We start from the raw sequence: 17,423 nt of genomic DNA on the forward strand, positions 1-17,423 counted from the left end.
ATGTCGTAAATGTAAGTAATATGTGAAGCTCCTAGAGTTAACAGTAGCTTAATACATGGATTTATGAAGGTTGAGGATTTGGAATTGTAAGGTACCTAAAAGAGGGACTTTTGATGATTCTAATCATGTCTGCTCTGTTAAACGTGGTATGTCAAGCCACAAAAAACTGTACCACATCCAATATTTACGTCAATCCAATCAATACATGACATGTATTCTTGCATACACTTTAGGTTAGCAGCATGTAATCTAAAGAGTACTACAATTTTCAGCACAAGGAAGACACTGTTTCCATTTTCCGTACTTATAATTTTTGAATCCTCAAGTATAAAAGAGGCATATTTATACACTTAAGTAGTGCAAGAAAAGCTGCAACTATTAAACTGTAACGCATATCACATCATCAATTTGTATGTAAACTATGAAACATTACTCTACATCATCTTTACTTTTCCTACCACAAAAGAAAAGTCAGCTAAGCATTTCATTATCTGGCACTTTAATTCTCAGCAAAATTTCTCAATGAAAATGTCAAGGAAACCTGGTCCATAGTTGCATCTCAGGTATATTTTTCTGCACTAATGGAGTTGAAAGATCTCCCAACTTAAAACCTGGAAAACCAAATATTTGTAAACATTATGCTCTCACTTATTAGTTTATTGGATGTAAAGTTTGTGGCTTACGTGAACATCTGTGGTCTGTTGCGGGAGAGTTGAGGTCTCTTAATTGGTGATAGGATGAGATTCCTAAGGGTCATTGAGGGATTGCTTGCGCCAGTTGCAACGCCAAGCATAGGATGTGCACCTGCTCTTCTGTTTCCAGCATCCACTGGCACTGCTGACTGTCTAACAGGGGAGCCACTCGAGACATCGAAAGGGCCAGAGTTGGAACCATTCTGTCTTGTTGGAGGCCATATGTCTTCTCTTGGTCCTGGAGTTTCAGGAGTGAGAACCGACCAATCTGCGGCAAATGAGTCGACTAATGTTTTGCTAAAAGGTTAATGCAGCTTTGAGAGCGAAATACCCAAAATTCAAAGAATTTGGACAATGACTATTCATGCACTAAGATGAACAAATCATGTTTTTCAAATTACACCAGCCTCACATGTGCCATGTGATTATGCTAAATACAAAATAAGTTACCTTTTCTCATAGTATCTCTGTTGTCCATCATATTAGCAGGATTTGCAAACATATCAGGCTCTGCTCTTGAAAAGAAACTACTGGGCTGAATGGCTGTGCGCTTTACTGAATCATATTCATTTCTCAACTGATCATACATTTCATCAAGTTTTCTTTTTTGCCTGACAGTAGAAACCTATGTTATTTCTGAGAGCACGTACCAAAGATAGCGGATTTCAGTAGTAAGTCAAAGCACACTTTGCAACCTCCCCAGTTAATAGACTATGGTGGAGAATTAGAGCACTTTGCAGTTACACTGGATTTCTTAATTTTTGACTTGGGACAAACAGAAACTGCTTTAAGTACTGTAAGAAGAACCTGGATTTCTCAGCAAATTTTTCTTGGAGTTCCTGCTTGTCTTTAGATAAGGTCTCAATCTCTTGTTCCAACATTTGGCACTTTTTAGCCACCTTCTGGTATGCAGTATGCACTTGCTCCAACTTTTGAGAGAATTTTTCCTGCATCATCTCACATTTCTGACGGCATTGAGCTACTATCTTGTTCATCTTGAACTGCATTTCCAATTCCTTTTGCCCAATGTGGAACATCACACTTCTGTAGGCACTCTTCATTACTGGGCGTGATTAAGGAGAAAGTAGTGAAGCTAACGTAATACCATTTCAGTAAAGATATTGTTACCCTACATCAACTTTGGAAAGTAGTATGTTAATATAAATAAGCCAACTTCACTCTGTTTTTCAAGTAAAACTGAATATTACAGATATGGCAACACAGGACAGGTGATGAAGGATACATATCTGTGGTGTAATTCCAGCCATGACCATCTGCATGAGGTTGTGAACAAATTTTAACTAGGATGCTGACTAAGAAATATGTTAGAACAAATATGATTAGGCCACCGTAAATGTAGAAAGTGATAAGGGAGAACCCTATCACAAATATGTGCTTACATTTATCCATTCATCACTTGGATTGACGTCCACAGGTTTCATGAGACTGAAACAAACATATCAGAGGCTTGGTTACATTACATAACAGACTTGACAAGATGCTACAAATTTCTTTGAGTGATTAATAAATGCTATTAAAAGTAAAATACAACCCAATTAATACATAAAATGTAGTAATGGAAAACAAAATCAATGTTCCGGAAGTGTCATAACCCTCCAACCCCCAAACAAACCAACAAAAAAAGATTTAGAAAAACAAATCAAAAGGATAAAGGGACAAGAACTTAGAGAAAGTGCTAATTTTAAGGATATACCTATTGCAAAATCAATCATTTTTAGGTGAAGGAAACAACACTTGATGAAAGTTATACCAGATAGCACTAACCTTTTAGAGAGAACTTGATCACAAATAGGACAAGCAGCATCACTGCTGAGAATCTTACTGGCATCGTTCTGACCTATTATCATTGTTAAGGAATCATAGCAGTTGTACACCATAACCACGTCCATGAGAAAACTGCACAACCATACATGCCTATATGGGAACACTATTTTTTTATGGATTACGGTGGTATCTGTCCTAGCTTCCACGAACATCAAATGAGCCATCAAGTACCTGCTACTTACCACCAATATAGTAGCAGATAACACTTCCCACCAAAACATTGGCAGATGGGATTTAGTGTCGCCTCTGCTGGAATCGAACCTTAATTCCCAAGTTTGTAACTCTAGTTCATCGACAGCTAAGACATTCCCTCGGGAGGCTGGAATACACACAAAACAGATATGGAACACGTGCAAAACTAGGATACAGAAGATGTGGCCACAAGTGGTAGTGATGGCCTGTCCTTCCAATTCTCGCCAGCAAGCATTGCATCTCATCTCAACCTTCAGAAATGATTGTCAGTTTCATAGCACATTATACAAAGTTCTGTAATCATTAAAAGTCTGAGCACAACATTTCTGATCCCATGTGTACTACAGCCGTAGACAGAGGTATAGTCAATGAAAAATGACTAATTATCCCTACGAAAAAGTTGACTACATCGCCAAACAAACTTTGCATCTCAAATGACACAAATAGAAAAACCACTTAACAGCCAGTTGTATCTGGCTAATCCAATTTCAAACATGCTTGATGTGAAAGAAGAACTGCCTAGTGGCAGCTAGAATATCCATAGCTGAAACTTCTAGCTTCGTATAAACTTTTGAAATATCAGGGTTCATACTTGGATAGCCGAAGAAAACTAACTGGAAAACACAAACATGCTTTGATAACTGTAGAAAAGCAAGTTAACTATCACGTGAAATTGCTTGCTGCTTATGTATTGAAAAATCAGCTTTTTACATGTTGATGAATACTCAACTTTTAATAAATAAAAACATCACGACTATGCATCAACCGAGATAAATGAACAGAAGTATAAGCAAATTTAACTAATTAGCTATCAGAATGACAAATTTTCTAGATCATGTCAGTAGGAAAGCAGAATTAGAATAGGTAAAGTTTCAATCCTCTAATTTTCAAGCCGCCAAACAGATAATCAGAATATCAAGTGATTGAGCAACAAATCTTCACCTTCAAACGAGCTTAATAACTGGCTTTTCGGCAAAATTTGGATCCGAAACCTTCAAATGAAACAAATCTGCAATCACTGAAAAAATATACACGAAATCAACAAAATATTAAAAAAAAAAAATTAAAAAATGAAACAGGGACAGCGAGATTTATTTTGCATCGTACTTACAGAATTTGAATAATCAGAACAAATTCGGAACTTCGAAGATTAAAACTCTCCAATTTGAAATTTCAACCTGAAAATCACAGAGAAGAAATAAACGAAATCAAACAATTTCAATTCAACACCAAATTGCGAGATTCGAAAACTATTATAGAGCTGTACAAATTCCACATAAACTCCACGAATTCGAAAATCTCCGGTGAAAAATGCAAGGATTCTATGGAATCAAAACCCTAGCACGAAAATTTTCGAATTGAAGCTTCTCTCTAGTTCATCTGCTACTGCTTTATTTGAATTTTTGATTGAAAAATGGCGGGGCAAAATGCCGTTTCTCTAATCTCAGTATTTATAAGGATCCATGATCCGACCCGACCGACCCGTGATGTGCAAAATAAGCAAATCGAACTGACATGCCAATTCCCAATTAAACTTTTTATTTTTTATTTTTTATTAACCATGTGAGAAAAGAAACTCATTTTATTTTTGAGTTAACTATAAAAACATATTTAAATTATTTAATTTTTTGAGTTTCATATCTGAACTATCACTCAATAGTTAGCAAAATACACCTCTGACTTATTTTTGATGATGTGTGAACACTTTTTCTTTTGTTTAAAAATTGTCAAGTGGCACTCAAAAAAATAATTTCCCTCTGACAAATCTAAATAAATTAATATTAGGTTAAAAAGTTAAAAAGAAATTTAGGTTAAAATTGCCCATATAAATTAATTTATTTCAACTGTGATATCTAGTCTACCATCTTCTTTTCCACCTTCTTAGTCGTGGTCTCACATCTGATGTGGCATTCAATGTCTCCTATTGTAGTTTTTGGCTCTTAGCTTTTTAAAATGCACTTAATTTTATATAAAANGGGAGTTTAAGGGTTTTAAAAAGTCAATGAAAAATATATTTTAAAAAATTAATGTCTCAGCAAATAAAGTTGTTAATTATGTTGGGTAGACGAAGATTTTATAGACAAACCCACCTAAAAACATTTCTAGACAAATATTTGGTCTAGTCAAACTCTAAATGTATTTCGCTAACCATTGGGTCATTGAGTGATAGTTCAAATAAAAAACTCACACGGTCAATAATTCAAATATGAAACTCAATAAAATAGGATAGCTAAAGTTGTTTTTTAATCCTTAATTCAACTAAGCTTTTCTGTTTTTGATTTTCTTATTAATCGTGTAATAAAAGAAACTCATTTTACTTTTAATGGGAAAAAAATATTTAAAATGAGTAATTGATATGAATAGTCCCTCACCAACAAAAATAACAAGTAAATATATATTTTTAAAAAATTATAATGTATATTATAGTTTAATGACCTGATTATTAAATTTTCTAATGACATCAATGACCTACCTTAGAGATTAAAAAGTTGTAAATTATATGACTTTAATTTAATATTTTGGTTACCTCAAAAGAATCTAATGCTATTTGGATTTGTAGTTTTTGGCTCTTAGCTTTTTAAAATGCACTTAATTTTATATAAAATAAAAAGAATACATTATCATATTAATAAGAGCTTACTAATATATATTGTTGTTTATAGGAAAGACAACGATAATTTGAAAAAATAGCGAGAAACTTGTTAAACTGATTGAATAGTTTAGCACTATTATGTTTTATCTTAAGTGAACAGTTATTGTAGGGAGTGGAGTGTTAATTGGTTTAGAAAGGCGTAAATGAGAATGTTGAGATAAATGCGCGCTCCTATTAGGAGAGATAGGATTAGGAACTTGAATATCCAATATAAGATTGAAATGATTTAGGTATGTATAGAGGAGACACACAAATGTTCTAGTGAGGAGGTGTGAAAGATTGGCTATTAGACAGGACATGACACACCTGCAACTTATGGAGGACGTGGCCTAGATAAGAAAATTTCAATTTTAATACAATCTAACTTTCATATTTACATATATAATCAAATTTTCATATCTTCAAACCCTCATATATTCAAAACTCCAGATCTTCAGATGTTTGTCGAGTTTGAATACGATTGTTAAAATAACTCTCAGAATGAAAATCGTCAACACCAAAGCAGGAAACGAGAACTAGCCACTTCTCCAGCAAACTGAATCGCCCCTGTTTTGACCTATGAAAATAGCCTTAGCTTCTCTATGAATGAAAATGTAAATCCTCGTTCTTCGGCCTTTGATAGAAGCACCGTTTTTTCCACAATGTAGAGAGACCGGGAGAGAGTGCATAGGAAAAGTGTATAGAGAGAGAAATTTAATAAAATACATAGTATTACTATAATTAAAGAGTTTGTTTAAATGCACTAGTTATTTATTAAAAGGGACTCACTCAAGTAATTAATCTAAAACAAAAAGAAGAAAAAAGTTACAAGCTTTAAGAAAGCACTACTGGGCCCAGAGGCTAAAGAAAAAGGCAAGTCCATAGAAGGAAATATATTAGCTCTCTTCTCTCTAATCCATGAAACAAGCTGAAAGTCATTTGACAGTAGGAGAGGAAGAAAACAAAAATAAGAATATAACATATATTTGTCAGTATCAAACCTCTTTACAAGAACATCGACTTGATACAAAAACATAGAAAGTTAAAATCTCAAAACAATTGCATGCTGATAAACAATGCAAAAGGTAAAAATAAAAGATAATACAATGGGATCAAACTTCTTTTAATTCTCATAAAACCTGGATAGCTATAGCCAAATATTGTTAATAATAACAATAAAATATTCAAATATAAATAAAATTTAAATATGATAGGATATACGCAAATCTTATTCCTACCTTTATAAGATAGAGAGATCATTCCCGATAAACCCTCAGTTCATAGCTAAATATTGCTAATTAGCAACAAATCCAAAAAGAAAAAATGAAATCCATCAACACCTAATATTACACCATACCACATTAAAGTTTAACATGATTAAGTGATCAATTGAAGTGATACCATTCAATCCATCCTAATTTATGTATTACTTTCTATATTTAAAAACAATTTAACTTAGTAAATTTTTTATTTATCCTTAATGAGAGATTTACGACCACACAATAGCAATAACTTGTCTTAAATCACAAGTTCAAACATCTTTCTTTATCTCCTTAAACTTGATGCAAATTCAAACATCTTCCTAAACTCTCGATGCCCGATCAAACATCACACAAATTGGGACGAAAGGAGTATTAATTACTAATAATCGGTGATAAAAAGACACCACGTGTTTATATGTACTGTCGCGTAAGAAGACAAGTGGGGAGAAGCGCCATAAAAATAGCCAATATTGCATGTCCATTTGAGTTCTGAGACTTGTGAATGTAGTTACTCAACATACACATCAGAATATGCAAATTGTAGACTCTCTGCAGGTGCAATTATCTTAAGTCAACACAAAGGTAATCTACTGGTCTGGTTCATTAAGATAATTGATCAACCTTAAGAGGGCTTCTTGCTCACATTCAATGCACCAATCATTGTGTTATTATACTTGTGAAGAGACAAGATGTGAAAATTTTCGAAAACTAAGCAGCATTGGATGCATTATTATGCAAAAATGGAGGAAGATGATGCTCCAAAACAGCCAATAGTTCTCTTCCTTGCTTTACCTCTTCCAGCACTACACCATCAAGCCTTTTTGCTGCTTCCACAAGCTGGCCCTTAAGTCTTTGTGATAACAAGCAACCCCCTGCCTTGACACATTCCCTATACAGTGGCAGGTATGCTATTGCTATCCTCAATGGCCCCGGAATGTCCCTCAAACACACGGGAGATTCCCCCCATTTCATAATACGCACCAGGTTACAGTAGTGTTCTTGTCCCTGCCTAAGTCCGTCTGAGAAAGCAGCTTCTGACCAATGCTCTCGAAGGAAAGACCTGAGTGCAGGAGCCACAGCCTCGTCATCGGACTTAGCAATGCTGTCCGCGACAGCATAAGTGGCAATGGGATCGCCGAGGAAGTCTGAACTTAGGAGAAATGCTACTCCATCGAGAGACCCGCTACTTCTTTCACCAGCAGCCTTAAGGATCTCAATGCTTAGGGCAGCAAGAACATGCTGAGGAACGTGAGGAAGGAGATATCGAGCAACTTCAACCTGACTACTGGAAGTAGCAGCGGTGAGGGCCAGACATAGTTCCATGTCTCTGCAACCCCTTTTAACAAACCAGTCAACTACCTGCATGGAGCCCCTTTCGGCAGCTCTCATCAAAGGTCCCAAGAATGCCATTGCATTCCCTTCTTCCACCAAACATTCCATAGTTCCAATTTTACCATAATGGGAAGCAAATCCCAAAGCCAAGTCGACATCAACATCCAAGCTATTCCTTTGAGCAATCTATAAGAGAAAACAACCAAGCAAAGATGAGCATGATAGACAGCTCTATTCTCCAAATATTCCGAGAGACCAGAAAACATCAACAAAAAACAAGAAATATCAAGGTCAAACACTTGCTCCAAAATTCTAGCCCCAGCAATCATACAAAGAAATGGTGAAAAGAAGCATTATGAGTAACAGTGACACCCAGCTGACCAGAATGAGATACAAACCCAAGTAGACTGCCACAAAACAAGAACAGTGCAGACATTATACAAGTTTACCAGCACCACAATGATGGTTCATCTGAGCATGGAGCATAAGTAAGCTGAAGTAGTAAAAAGTAAAGCAGAATATTCTAAGATAGTATAAAAGGCCATCTGTTCATCGGTTGCTAAAGAAAATAAAACAATATAATACATCTCAATTAATAATCCAAGATAACAACTCAAAACATTTATAACTTCAATGAATTAAACCTCTCTCTCATGGATCTCTGTTATGCCAATCACAATCACTTAACCGGGCCACCACAGTAACTGAATCAATATTGAAGTTGGCAATATCACCAACTTCTCGCTTGCTAAATTAAATAAACTTTCGCATACAAAAAGCAGTCCCATTTTCCGATTTTTCCCTTTTGGAAAGGAAACAAACATGTGTCTACCCAGTTTATAAATTATAAACTAGTTAAATGTTAAAATTTCAACAGGAAATCAATTTCCATAAATAATATCTGAGGGTTTGCGATGATATATTAATAACCTGGCTATTTCCTCTTCATTTTTTCTTTCCTACTCTGGCTAAACTACTCTTACCACACATGACCACTTTGTGGGATGTGAAGCAGGGAAAGCAGAAAGACGATGTGATTCATAAAAAAAGAGAGAGAAGTTGATATCAATGGCTACAAGGAGGTGGCACCAAAGTGAAGGATTTCAAAGACGCTACAATAGTCGCAAAGTTAAAACCTAGGATATAAGGACATCATATTTTAGGGACCCAATCAAACTTGCAGTTGAATTTGGCGTGAACCATGAGCATGAGCCTGAGTGCCTGACACTGAATCCTAAATCACTGAAATCATTTCGCAACAGCATGTTGGGCTTCTAAAGTCCAACAAATCCACAAGATGAATATCAGAGAGATACACATGCTAAGCTGAACAAGATTAGACAAAGCCCAAAATAAGTGCATTTGTCGGATGATGCAAGTAGCATACATTGAGGATAGGATGAGAAAAGGTTGCTTAAGATGGCTTGATCATGTCCTGCGTTGCGTTGCATCGACCTCCAGATGCAGCGGTCCATAGAGTGAAACCATGGTGAGAGAAGGTGTTACAAAGGGAACAAGGTAAATCTAAAACCACATGGAAAGAAATAGCTTTGTAAGACCTATAACCTCTTTTATGCAAATTGAACTCGAAAATTCGTGATGTATGAACCTAAGGAATTGATGGAAAATGTCATTCATATTTTCTTGCTTGATAGTCCCCTAATGTCTATTTGCACCATATGCAACAAGTTAAATATAAAAACTTAAATTTTGTCCTACGCAAACGATGTCCTTATTTCAAACTTCTGTTCTTAAGCTTGTCATATCCAACACATGCCTAGTGAATATTGTAGTATATTAGCGTGATAGGTTGACAACCAGAACAAAAATAGTCGACAATGAATCTTCTCAATGACTAATTTGTTGGAATATACCAATTTCAAACCTCAATGTTATGGATTAACACTTGTTAGAAAGTCAGTAAAGGTAATGAGTCTCGTGCAGAAAGGGCAATATCATAAAGGCCAAAAGATACCAATCTATGTAGTTTTAATTGGCTTTCTGTCTAACAAATCACTCCATCATGCAGCACTATATTTGGATGTTTTAACTTACTGCCCTTTCACTAGGAGAAGGAAAACTTGATGCACGTGCCAGTTTTGGGGTGTATATGTATTTTTCTTTACTTCTTTACATTTCTGTTGCTTTTTGTCTAAGTGAAACTGGAGTGGATAGAAATACCAACAGTACTTTCTAAGCCTGACTGGAAGTTAAGGGTGAGAAGAAAAAATGTCAGAACAAAAAAAGCATTACAAGCGAAAAACATAATATAATAAGAACCATAGAAACACAGTAATCTTGGAGAATAGTAGGAAGTCAAAGCTGACTATACATCATTCTAAAGGCACAAGTAAAGAATTAAACAGTAAACACTTGTATACCTGCAAGAGAATGCGGACAAGCTCAGTGCTCCCAAAACGAGAGGCTTCAAGAAAGCATTGATTAACATTGTCTGCACCGCCCTCCACCAACATGCCAAGCAATCCTTGGATTGCAGTAGCTGAAATACCTGATGCCCAGCCAGGATCAAATGAACTAGAGAAGAGTGTAAGCGGGAAGCAAGCTGCATCAAATGCTTCTGTGAAGTCCTTCCCTGAAAGGTGGTTCCCAGCTAGATCGAGGAAGGTCTTGAAAGCCGACAACTGTAGTTGTATTTCAACAGCAGGATTGTGCCCAACCCTATCCCTGTTCCCTTGGCAGCGGGAATGGAAACCAATACATTTTAGAGCCCATTCAGTAAACTTCTGGACCTTAGCACCAGCTTCTGCCTTCAAAATTTCATCCCCATTGCACTCTTGAAGTCGTTCATGCAACCTGCAAATAGTAGTTGTGAAAAATCCAACATTAAGTGACACAAGCACCCAGCATAAGTATACAAATTGACATAAAGCGAGAAAGGGAAAGGAAGGAAAATAACATATATGAAAAGTTAAAATTGCAACTCTTTAAGTCATTACTCATTGAAATCCTAAACATGAAGATCAAAACAACCTCAACAAGTACCTCATCAAGGAAATTATACCAACAGAGAAACAAATTATATTAAGGTTCTTTTATTTACCTTACCAATAAGCAAATGCATGTTCTTAAAGCATACAATGTCTGAAGACGACTGAAAGTAGAATTTCAGCATGAAGAATATGGGAAAATATGAAATTCACAGATTGTTCGAGGCTGAGAAGCTAGTAAGATGCTCCTTCAAGTGAACGAATATGACTCTTAGGGTCAGTAATACATGCCAGCAAGAAATAAGATTTTTAGAAAAGCTTTCTAGACCTACGCCAAGGAAGACATCCAGTGAATTGTATCTGGAAATCCAAAATAAATGGCTTTGGGAGACTTAAAATTACAAACAAGCATGCCACAATGTGTAATATTTGTACTACAGAAATGCATTTTTGAGAGATGTGGAAACATCAACATGGTTGCTTCGAGGTTATGGTAGGAAGTTCCAAGTCTTCCGACATGGTTCGGAATTTATTGGGTGATAGCAGGTAATGTAAAAGGTTAAATGTTCAGCTGGAGGTGCGGAAGAAGAAGTCGAGGAAGCAGATCTTGTAGTGTTGCTCCACAAGCACTGAGGTGGGCCATTTGAAGAGAATGAAACAGGAGAGCTTTTGAGGGTGTGGAGATGAATTTTGTTATGTTAAGGAGCAGTCTCTTATATCTTTTTTGGGTGCAGCCATGACGTTCCTCATCGTATAGATGATGATTGGGGTAGCTTTTGTAGAAAACCATCTCTTTTTGTAGGTTCTCTACTTTCTTAGTATATCTATTGTGAGTAGGCTTTGTCCACATTTAATGAAGTTGATTTACTTAATCAACAAAACAAGAAGAGCTGGGGAAACATCGAACAACAAACTGACTATCCTCTGTACTTTTTCTACCATCAAAGACTAAATTCAAGTTATGTGAGAAAAATCCTAGTTCAATCACACAAATGATGTATAGGGACAGGCAAAATCTCTGACCTTTGTGCCATTACAGTCACAGTATCTGTGAGGCTCATGGTTCGACTTTGGCAAGCAGAAACACAAGAGGCGAGAAACGAAGTCCTTAGAGCAGCCCGAGTGAAATCAAAAGCACCATTAGAAATGATCTTCTTAATCAACCCTGTTATCCCATATAACTCCTGTTGTGTACTTAAAAACCATACTGAATCTAAAGCAATGCACAATGCATCATTTAAAGTTTGGGGATCTGCCAGTAGAATCAAACTCTCAGCAAGCTCCCAATCATGACAACTCACGGCACCCTGAAACAATCGCCCTAACTCAATCCTCTCTTGTCTATTAAGCTTCTTCTCAGCACCAGATTTCTCATTTTTCCCAATCTCACCATCTGAACTAGCCATTCTCGCTTTAAGTTTATTAACTCCACAATTACACCCTCCTACTACAGCAGATGATCTAAAGTCCTTACGTACAAGCGGAGATTCTCTGGAAAAGACCACGTTACCATTACTTCCTTCACCATTCTCTGATGGAAAAATTACACTCTCATTGCTTACACCAAGTGTTCCAGTCTCACAAGATTCCACCTCCATCTCGAAACACTGAGACTCTTCTGCATTAATCTTGATCCCACTTTCCAAGTTTTCACTTCCTGCAACAAAAGTTAATCCATCTTCTTCCATTTTGGCCAATCAATCCAACACCCAAAACCGCCAAACAACTAAACAATCAATTCTTTCAAGCAACACCCATAAGCTAAAAAATCCACTCAAAATCACAAAATTTAAGCAAAGTCTCTCCCTTTGGCAAATTTCAAACAATACCCAAAATTGATTTTCCTCCCAAAAATCAAACCAATGAAAGATCCAACTCCATCAAACCAAAAAAAGAAACCCTTACATCCATTTCAACAACAGCACAAGAATCAACATATAACAGCAAATTAATTATACCCAAGGGTGTAGATTCCTAAGTTTATCAGCTCATCATCCTCATCATCTGTGACCCTAAAACCCCCTTTACCATGAACAATCAATATCCAACGAAAAACAAATCCACCTCGAAACCTACAAGAACAACAGATTCTCATCAGCTACATAAAGGGTCTCAAGAAAAGCAAAAATCAACCAAAAAAATCATTTTTTTAGAAACACTTCAATTTAATATACAGATTTCTAAAAGAAAAATAGAAATAAAAATAGCAGATTACCCAGAAAAAGAGCGTTGGTGAAAAATAAAAAGGCAAAGGGGAAAATGGGTATGCAAATAATGGAGAAAAGAATAAAAGAAAAGAGAGAGGAAAACCTGATAATAATTAGTGGGAGAGAAAGTGAGAAAACCCTTTGCCCCTTCTTGTTCTTGGATGGTTACCAGTATTTTGCCTTTTTATCATTTTTTCTCCTGCTAATTTTTATTTTTATTTATTTCAGTTTTTTTTTTTTTACTTCATACAATCTTACTAACTTTATAATAATACCCCACAGAATAAGATAAAACATATGGAATCAATTTATTTAAAAATTAAAAAAAAATGAACATCAATCTACTAAAATACGGCATTGGATAGGAGGATGTAGAGATCGTGGATTATGATAAAATGATTGGATTGTAGGTTGTGGAGTGTTTGTCTTGATTCCCGAGCGGTTTTGGCTTGGTGGTGTTTGACATAGTATTAACTTTATTTTTCTAGTGATTTGCGTTTGATTGTTTTCATCTATTGCATATAGTGTTTCGGTTATTGACTATTTTTTTTGTTGTTCTTGTTCTGTATTAATTTTTTTCTTTTTTATAGTAACTTTGATTTGTTGTACTCAAGTTGAATGGTGCTCTGAAAATAATTTCTCTAGTTCCACAATATAGTGATAAAATTTGTATATCTTTTTGAGACCGCACTTACAAATTCTATTGAATATGTTATTATTGTTGGTATGATATAAATAAATGCTAATATAAAATTATTCATATTGCATAATAAATAAATAATCTTGCTTTTTTCTTTTTTTAGTTCAAGCCTCTTTCATTTAGTTAAGAATATAATCTTTTCATCTCATGTAGGTTCAACAAATCTTTAATTCATTTCCAAAAATAATAATAATAATATTCGTTTATATACAAAAGGGAAGAAATGTCATTTTAACTTTTCACAAGAATAATTTAATGGAGGACAGCAGGAATATTTTCCTTGAATATATATAAAAAGCTTTTTTATTAGTATTATTTATATATATAATAATTTGAGATGTCATAATTTTTTTTTTTAATAATATGCTTGAAGATTGTGATGAAAAAGGAAAAGAGAAAACTACAAAAAAAAAAAATTGGACAGACAAGAGTGGAATGAGTCATGAAAGTGAGAGTTCTCCTTACTAATAACACACACCACAAAAGGTTGCCCCCTCAATGGGTCCCATTCTCACTCCCCCACCTCCCACTACAATCATTTCCCAAACCCCCACCCCTAGTCATCCCCCTCTCCCCACACAATATTTTTCATCTTCGGTTTCAATTTATGTGAAGACTGTTGATTAGATTTTATAATTTTTATTAATTTATTTTTAATTCTCTATGTTTTTTATAAGAAATTATCATGTAAGAGATCAAAAAAATATAATTATCTATTATTTATTTTATAGGTAATCATAACAGATCATTTTTATACTAAATACAAATTTTAACTAGAAAATTTTTTTTTGTGAAATTTGTGGCCTATATCAAGTGTATACTTTCCCATCTCAGATAAAGAGTCACTTTAGCTCCAAATAATTATTCTAAATTCATTTCACGGGAAATTTAAGATTAAAGTTGGTAATTATTTTCAAGTATATCATTAATATTAGATAGGAATTAAGATTTTTTTATATAAAAAAATTACCTTATTAATATGGGTATAGTGCAGTGGGATTGTTTCACCTTAATTAGAGGTCTCGAGTTTGAGCCTTGGATATGGAGAAAATCTTGTTTAAAGCACCACCCCTCGAATGGACTCTGAGTGCGGCGATTCTAATTTAATTGGGACTTTAATGTGGGCTCCGAACACTGGATGAGAAACTAAAAAATATATATCTTTAATAAAAGGGAAAATTGTATATAATAGCAAAGTATTAATTCAAATTAAATGCTATAAATATAGTTTGATTTAATTGTACCCCATAGCAAACTATTGCTATTTAACCTCTTTCCTGGTGAATCTCGCTCGCCATTCTCGTTCTCTCCCTCGTCTCTCTTGTTTTTTATACAAACGCAAGTGTATAAAGTGCGTTTGTGTTTGTATAAAGCGAGAGAAAATTGTATATATACATATATTTTCGTTCTCCCCTCTCCCAGATCTCACTCGCCACTCTCCCAAATCTCACTCGCCATTCTCCCAGATCTCGCTCGCTCACTCGTCTCTCTTCACTTTATACAATTGATCTTTTTGTATATGTATACCAAAGCAGATTATACAACTGCTTTCTTTTGTATATGTATAGCGAAATATACATATTTATGTTTGCTATGGAGCGCAATTATGCAAAGTTTGCTATAGCATATAAATATGAATTTTGTGTTTACTATATGTGAAAGTTGCTCTTAATAAAATATATAAAATATACTTGTATATGTCTTTTTTTATATTATATAAATATGGAAGAAGTTGAAGTGATTGTTAAAATAAGATGCAACAAAAACAACAATATATTCAGTAAAATTTCACAAGTGAGGAAAGAAGGATAGAATGTACGCAAATCATACCATTATCTCGTGGAGGTAGAAAGATTATTTTCGAAAGATCTTTGACTCAAATGCAACAATTTCATATACAAAGAAGAAAATATAGCACGTCACACGGAAAGAGCAACAACAACCAAAAAATAATGAAATAACTGAAACACAATAAACAACATACTCTGATAGATTATTGAAGGCATTTGCAAATAATGATGGATATCAAAAACAAAAACAATTATTATAACTAATATAATGACAAACACCAATCATCATAAGTAAGACAACACTACCTACTAATCTTCAGTCGTAATACGTGTCTTTCGTACCTTCGTATGTAAGATCATATCCTCGATAATCTGCAACAACATCATATTCTGTCTTATCACCTCTCTCAATAATATAAATTTAAGATGAAGAAAGTAATATATATTCAAATGGCTATAAATTATATTATTCAAAATAACATAGAATATTTAAAATTAAGTTATTTTTAGATATAAAAATATACTATTTAAAAAAAAAAAAAACTAAAGAGAAAAAACTATGAGCAACTAAGGACAAGTAAAAAAAGAGGCCATCATAAAGATATTCTCTCAAAATTGAAACTCCTACAATTTTTATGTATTCTTTTAGAAGAAAAAAAAAAGAATTAATTTTAGCTACCATTCTCGAAGGAGACGTATTTACAAGATAAAATATAAATTTTAATATAATACATAAGGAAAACAAGTTGTAATGTTATTTACAATAATTTATCTCTTACTTTGTGGAGTTTTCGTTGAATTTGTCGTTGTATTTAATAATAATCTATACTGACTTGAAAATATATATTAGATGATATGAATTGAATACAAATATCATTTTTAATTTTATTAAAATAAAGATAACCATTAAAGAAAATTTTATTTTTTTTAAGTGGAAAACAATTCTAAGATGATTTATACATATAAAGAGAAAGAACATAAATATTTTAATGAGAAAATGCAAGAGATTAAAGAGGATGGATTTGAGAAGAGTTGAGGTAGACTGAGAAAAAAATGAAAAGGGAATTATAGTGAATTTCAAGCAATTTAAGCTTTGGGTGTCTAAGAATAATGGTGTGCAGTTGTTAAAATAATAATAAAAAAATATTGTATTATTTGGGGTTCAAAGTTCAAACTCAAAGCTCCTTCATTCAAATGGATACCAATTACCACTACACCAACAATATAACTAATAACTTTTGTTAACAATGTCCAACTTTAAATATATATCATTTAAATGTAGAATTTGACATATATATATACAATAATGACAACAACAACATATTCAATACAATTCAACAAAGTGAGATATGAAAAAGATATAGTATACACAAATTTTATTTCTACCTTAAAAATAGAAAAAATATTTTTATAGATCCCCAACCTGGAAAAAATATAACATCCAAAACCGTCTAAAAAGGTAACAAAGGTATGAAAAAAATAGTTTAAAAAATAACAAATAATAATATAAAAATAACAATAACAAACTAATAAAATAATCAAAGCATAAATAACAACAAATAATAATAAAAATCGACACACAAAAAAACTAGCCAAACAATACTATTTACTACTCCATATGTCCCTAATTACTTGTCCACATTTCTTTTTTTAGTTGTTCCTGATTACTTGTCCATTTTGACAAATCAAGACAGGACATTTTTTTAACCTATTATATTCTCAATTAATTACTTTGGAAAAGGTAGAACTTCTTGAATATCTTAAGTTTTTAATTCATCCACTTCATAATTAATAGAGGTAAAATGATAAACTCACTATGACAA

General features: G+C 33.8%; 3 protein-coding genes across 7 annotated transcripts in view; 1 reads left to right on the top strand and 2 right to left on the bottom strand.

The window, feature by feature from the left end:
* The window catches only part of LOC125878199 (guanosine nucleotide diphosphate dissociation inhibitor 2-like), a 225,755-nt gene that overhangs the window by 123,661 nt on the left and 84,671 nt on the right, over positions 1-17,423 (top strand). The gene's annotated exons all lie outside the window — the stretch shown is intronic.
* LOC125878204 (E3 ubiquitin-protein ligase CCNB1IP1 homolog) lies at positions 289-4,132 on the bottom strand. 4 transcript variants are annotated; one of them, XM_049559404.1, is made up of 10 exons: positions 3,841-4,132; positions 3,672-3,747; positions 2,905-2,980; positions 2,478-2,550; positions 2,093-2,138; positions 1,936-1,966; positions 1,500-1,755; positions 1,143-1,303; positions 684-930; positions 289-611 (listed from the first exon to the last, which is right to left on the bottom strand). In XM_049559404.1, exons 3-10 carry the CDS (start codon positions 2,972-2,974, stop codon positions 605-607), a joined length of 891 nt encoding a protein of 296 aa, XP_049415361.1. In that variant the 5' UTR covers positions 2,975-2,980; positions 3,672-3,747; positions 3,841-4,132; the 3' UTR covers positions 289-604. The 4 variants fall into 4 exon arrangements, with proteins under 4 accessions (XP_049415361.1, XP_049415359.1, XP_049415362.1 ...); XM_049559402.1 differs by having other exon boundaries at positions 684-960; XM_049559405.1 differs by lacking the exon at positions 289-611 and having other exon boundaries at positions 680-930.
* On the bottom strand, positions 7,081-13,344 carry LOC125878186 (ankyrin repeat protein SKIP35). Its single transcript, XM_049559380.1, has 4 exons — positions 13,214-13,344; positions 11,927-12,975; positions 10,337-10,769; positions 7,081-8,141 (listed from the first exon to the last, which is right to left on the bottom strand). The coding sequence occupies exons 2-4, from the start codon at positions 12,589-12,591 to the stop codon at positions 7,332-7,334; spliced, it is 1,908 nt and encodes a 635-aa protein (XP_049415337.1). The 5' UTR covers positions 12,592-12,975; positions 13,214-13,344; the 3' UTR covers positions 7,081-7,331.

This window comes from Solanum stenotomum, chromosome 10 (genome assembly GCF_019186545.1).
Source record: "Solanum stenotomum isolate F172 chromosome 10, ASM1918654v1, whole genome shotgun sequence".
NCBI classification, from domain to species: domain Eukaryota; kingdom Viridiplantae; phylum Streptophyta; class Magnoliopsida; order Solanales; family Solanaceae; genus Solanum; species Solanum stenotomum.

Bases quoted from the DNA above. Each gene is read 5' to 3' on its own strand.
- LOC125878204 (XM_049559402.1), bottom strand. From the start codon at position 2,974: ATGAGATGCAATGCTTGCTGGCGAGAATTGGAAGGACAGGCCATCACT. The intron at 2,551-2,904 runs GTATCCTAGTTT...CAATGATAATAG, and splicing joins CACTTGTGGCCACATCTTCT to GTCAGAACGATGCCAGTAAG. The intron at 1,304-1,499 runs GTTCTTCTTACA...TTCTACTGTCAG, and splicing joins AAATTTGCTGAGAAATCCAG to GCAAAAAAGAAAACTTGATG.
- LOC125878186 (XM_049559380.1), bottom strand. From the start codon at position 12,591: ATGGAAGAAGATGGATTAACTTTTGTTGCAGGAAGTGAAAACTTGGAA. The intron at 10,770-11,926 runs GTCAGAGATTTT...TACTATTTGCAG, and splicing joins GTGACTGTAATGGCACAAAG to GTTGCATGAACGACTTCAAG. The intron at 8,142-10,336 runs GTATACAAGTGT...TTTCTCTTATAG, and splicing joins TTGTCCGCATTCTCTTGCAG to ATTGCTCAAAGGAATAGCTT.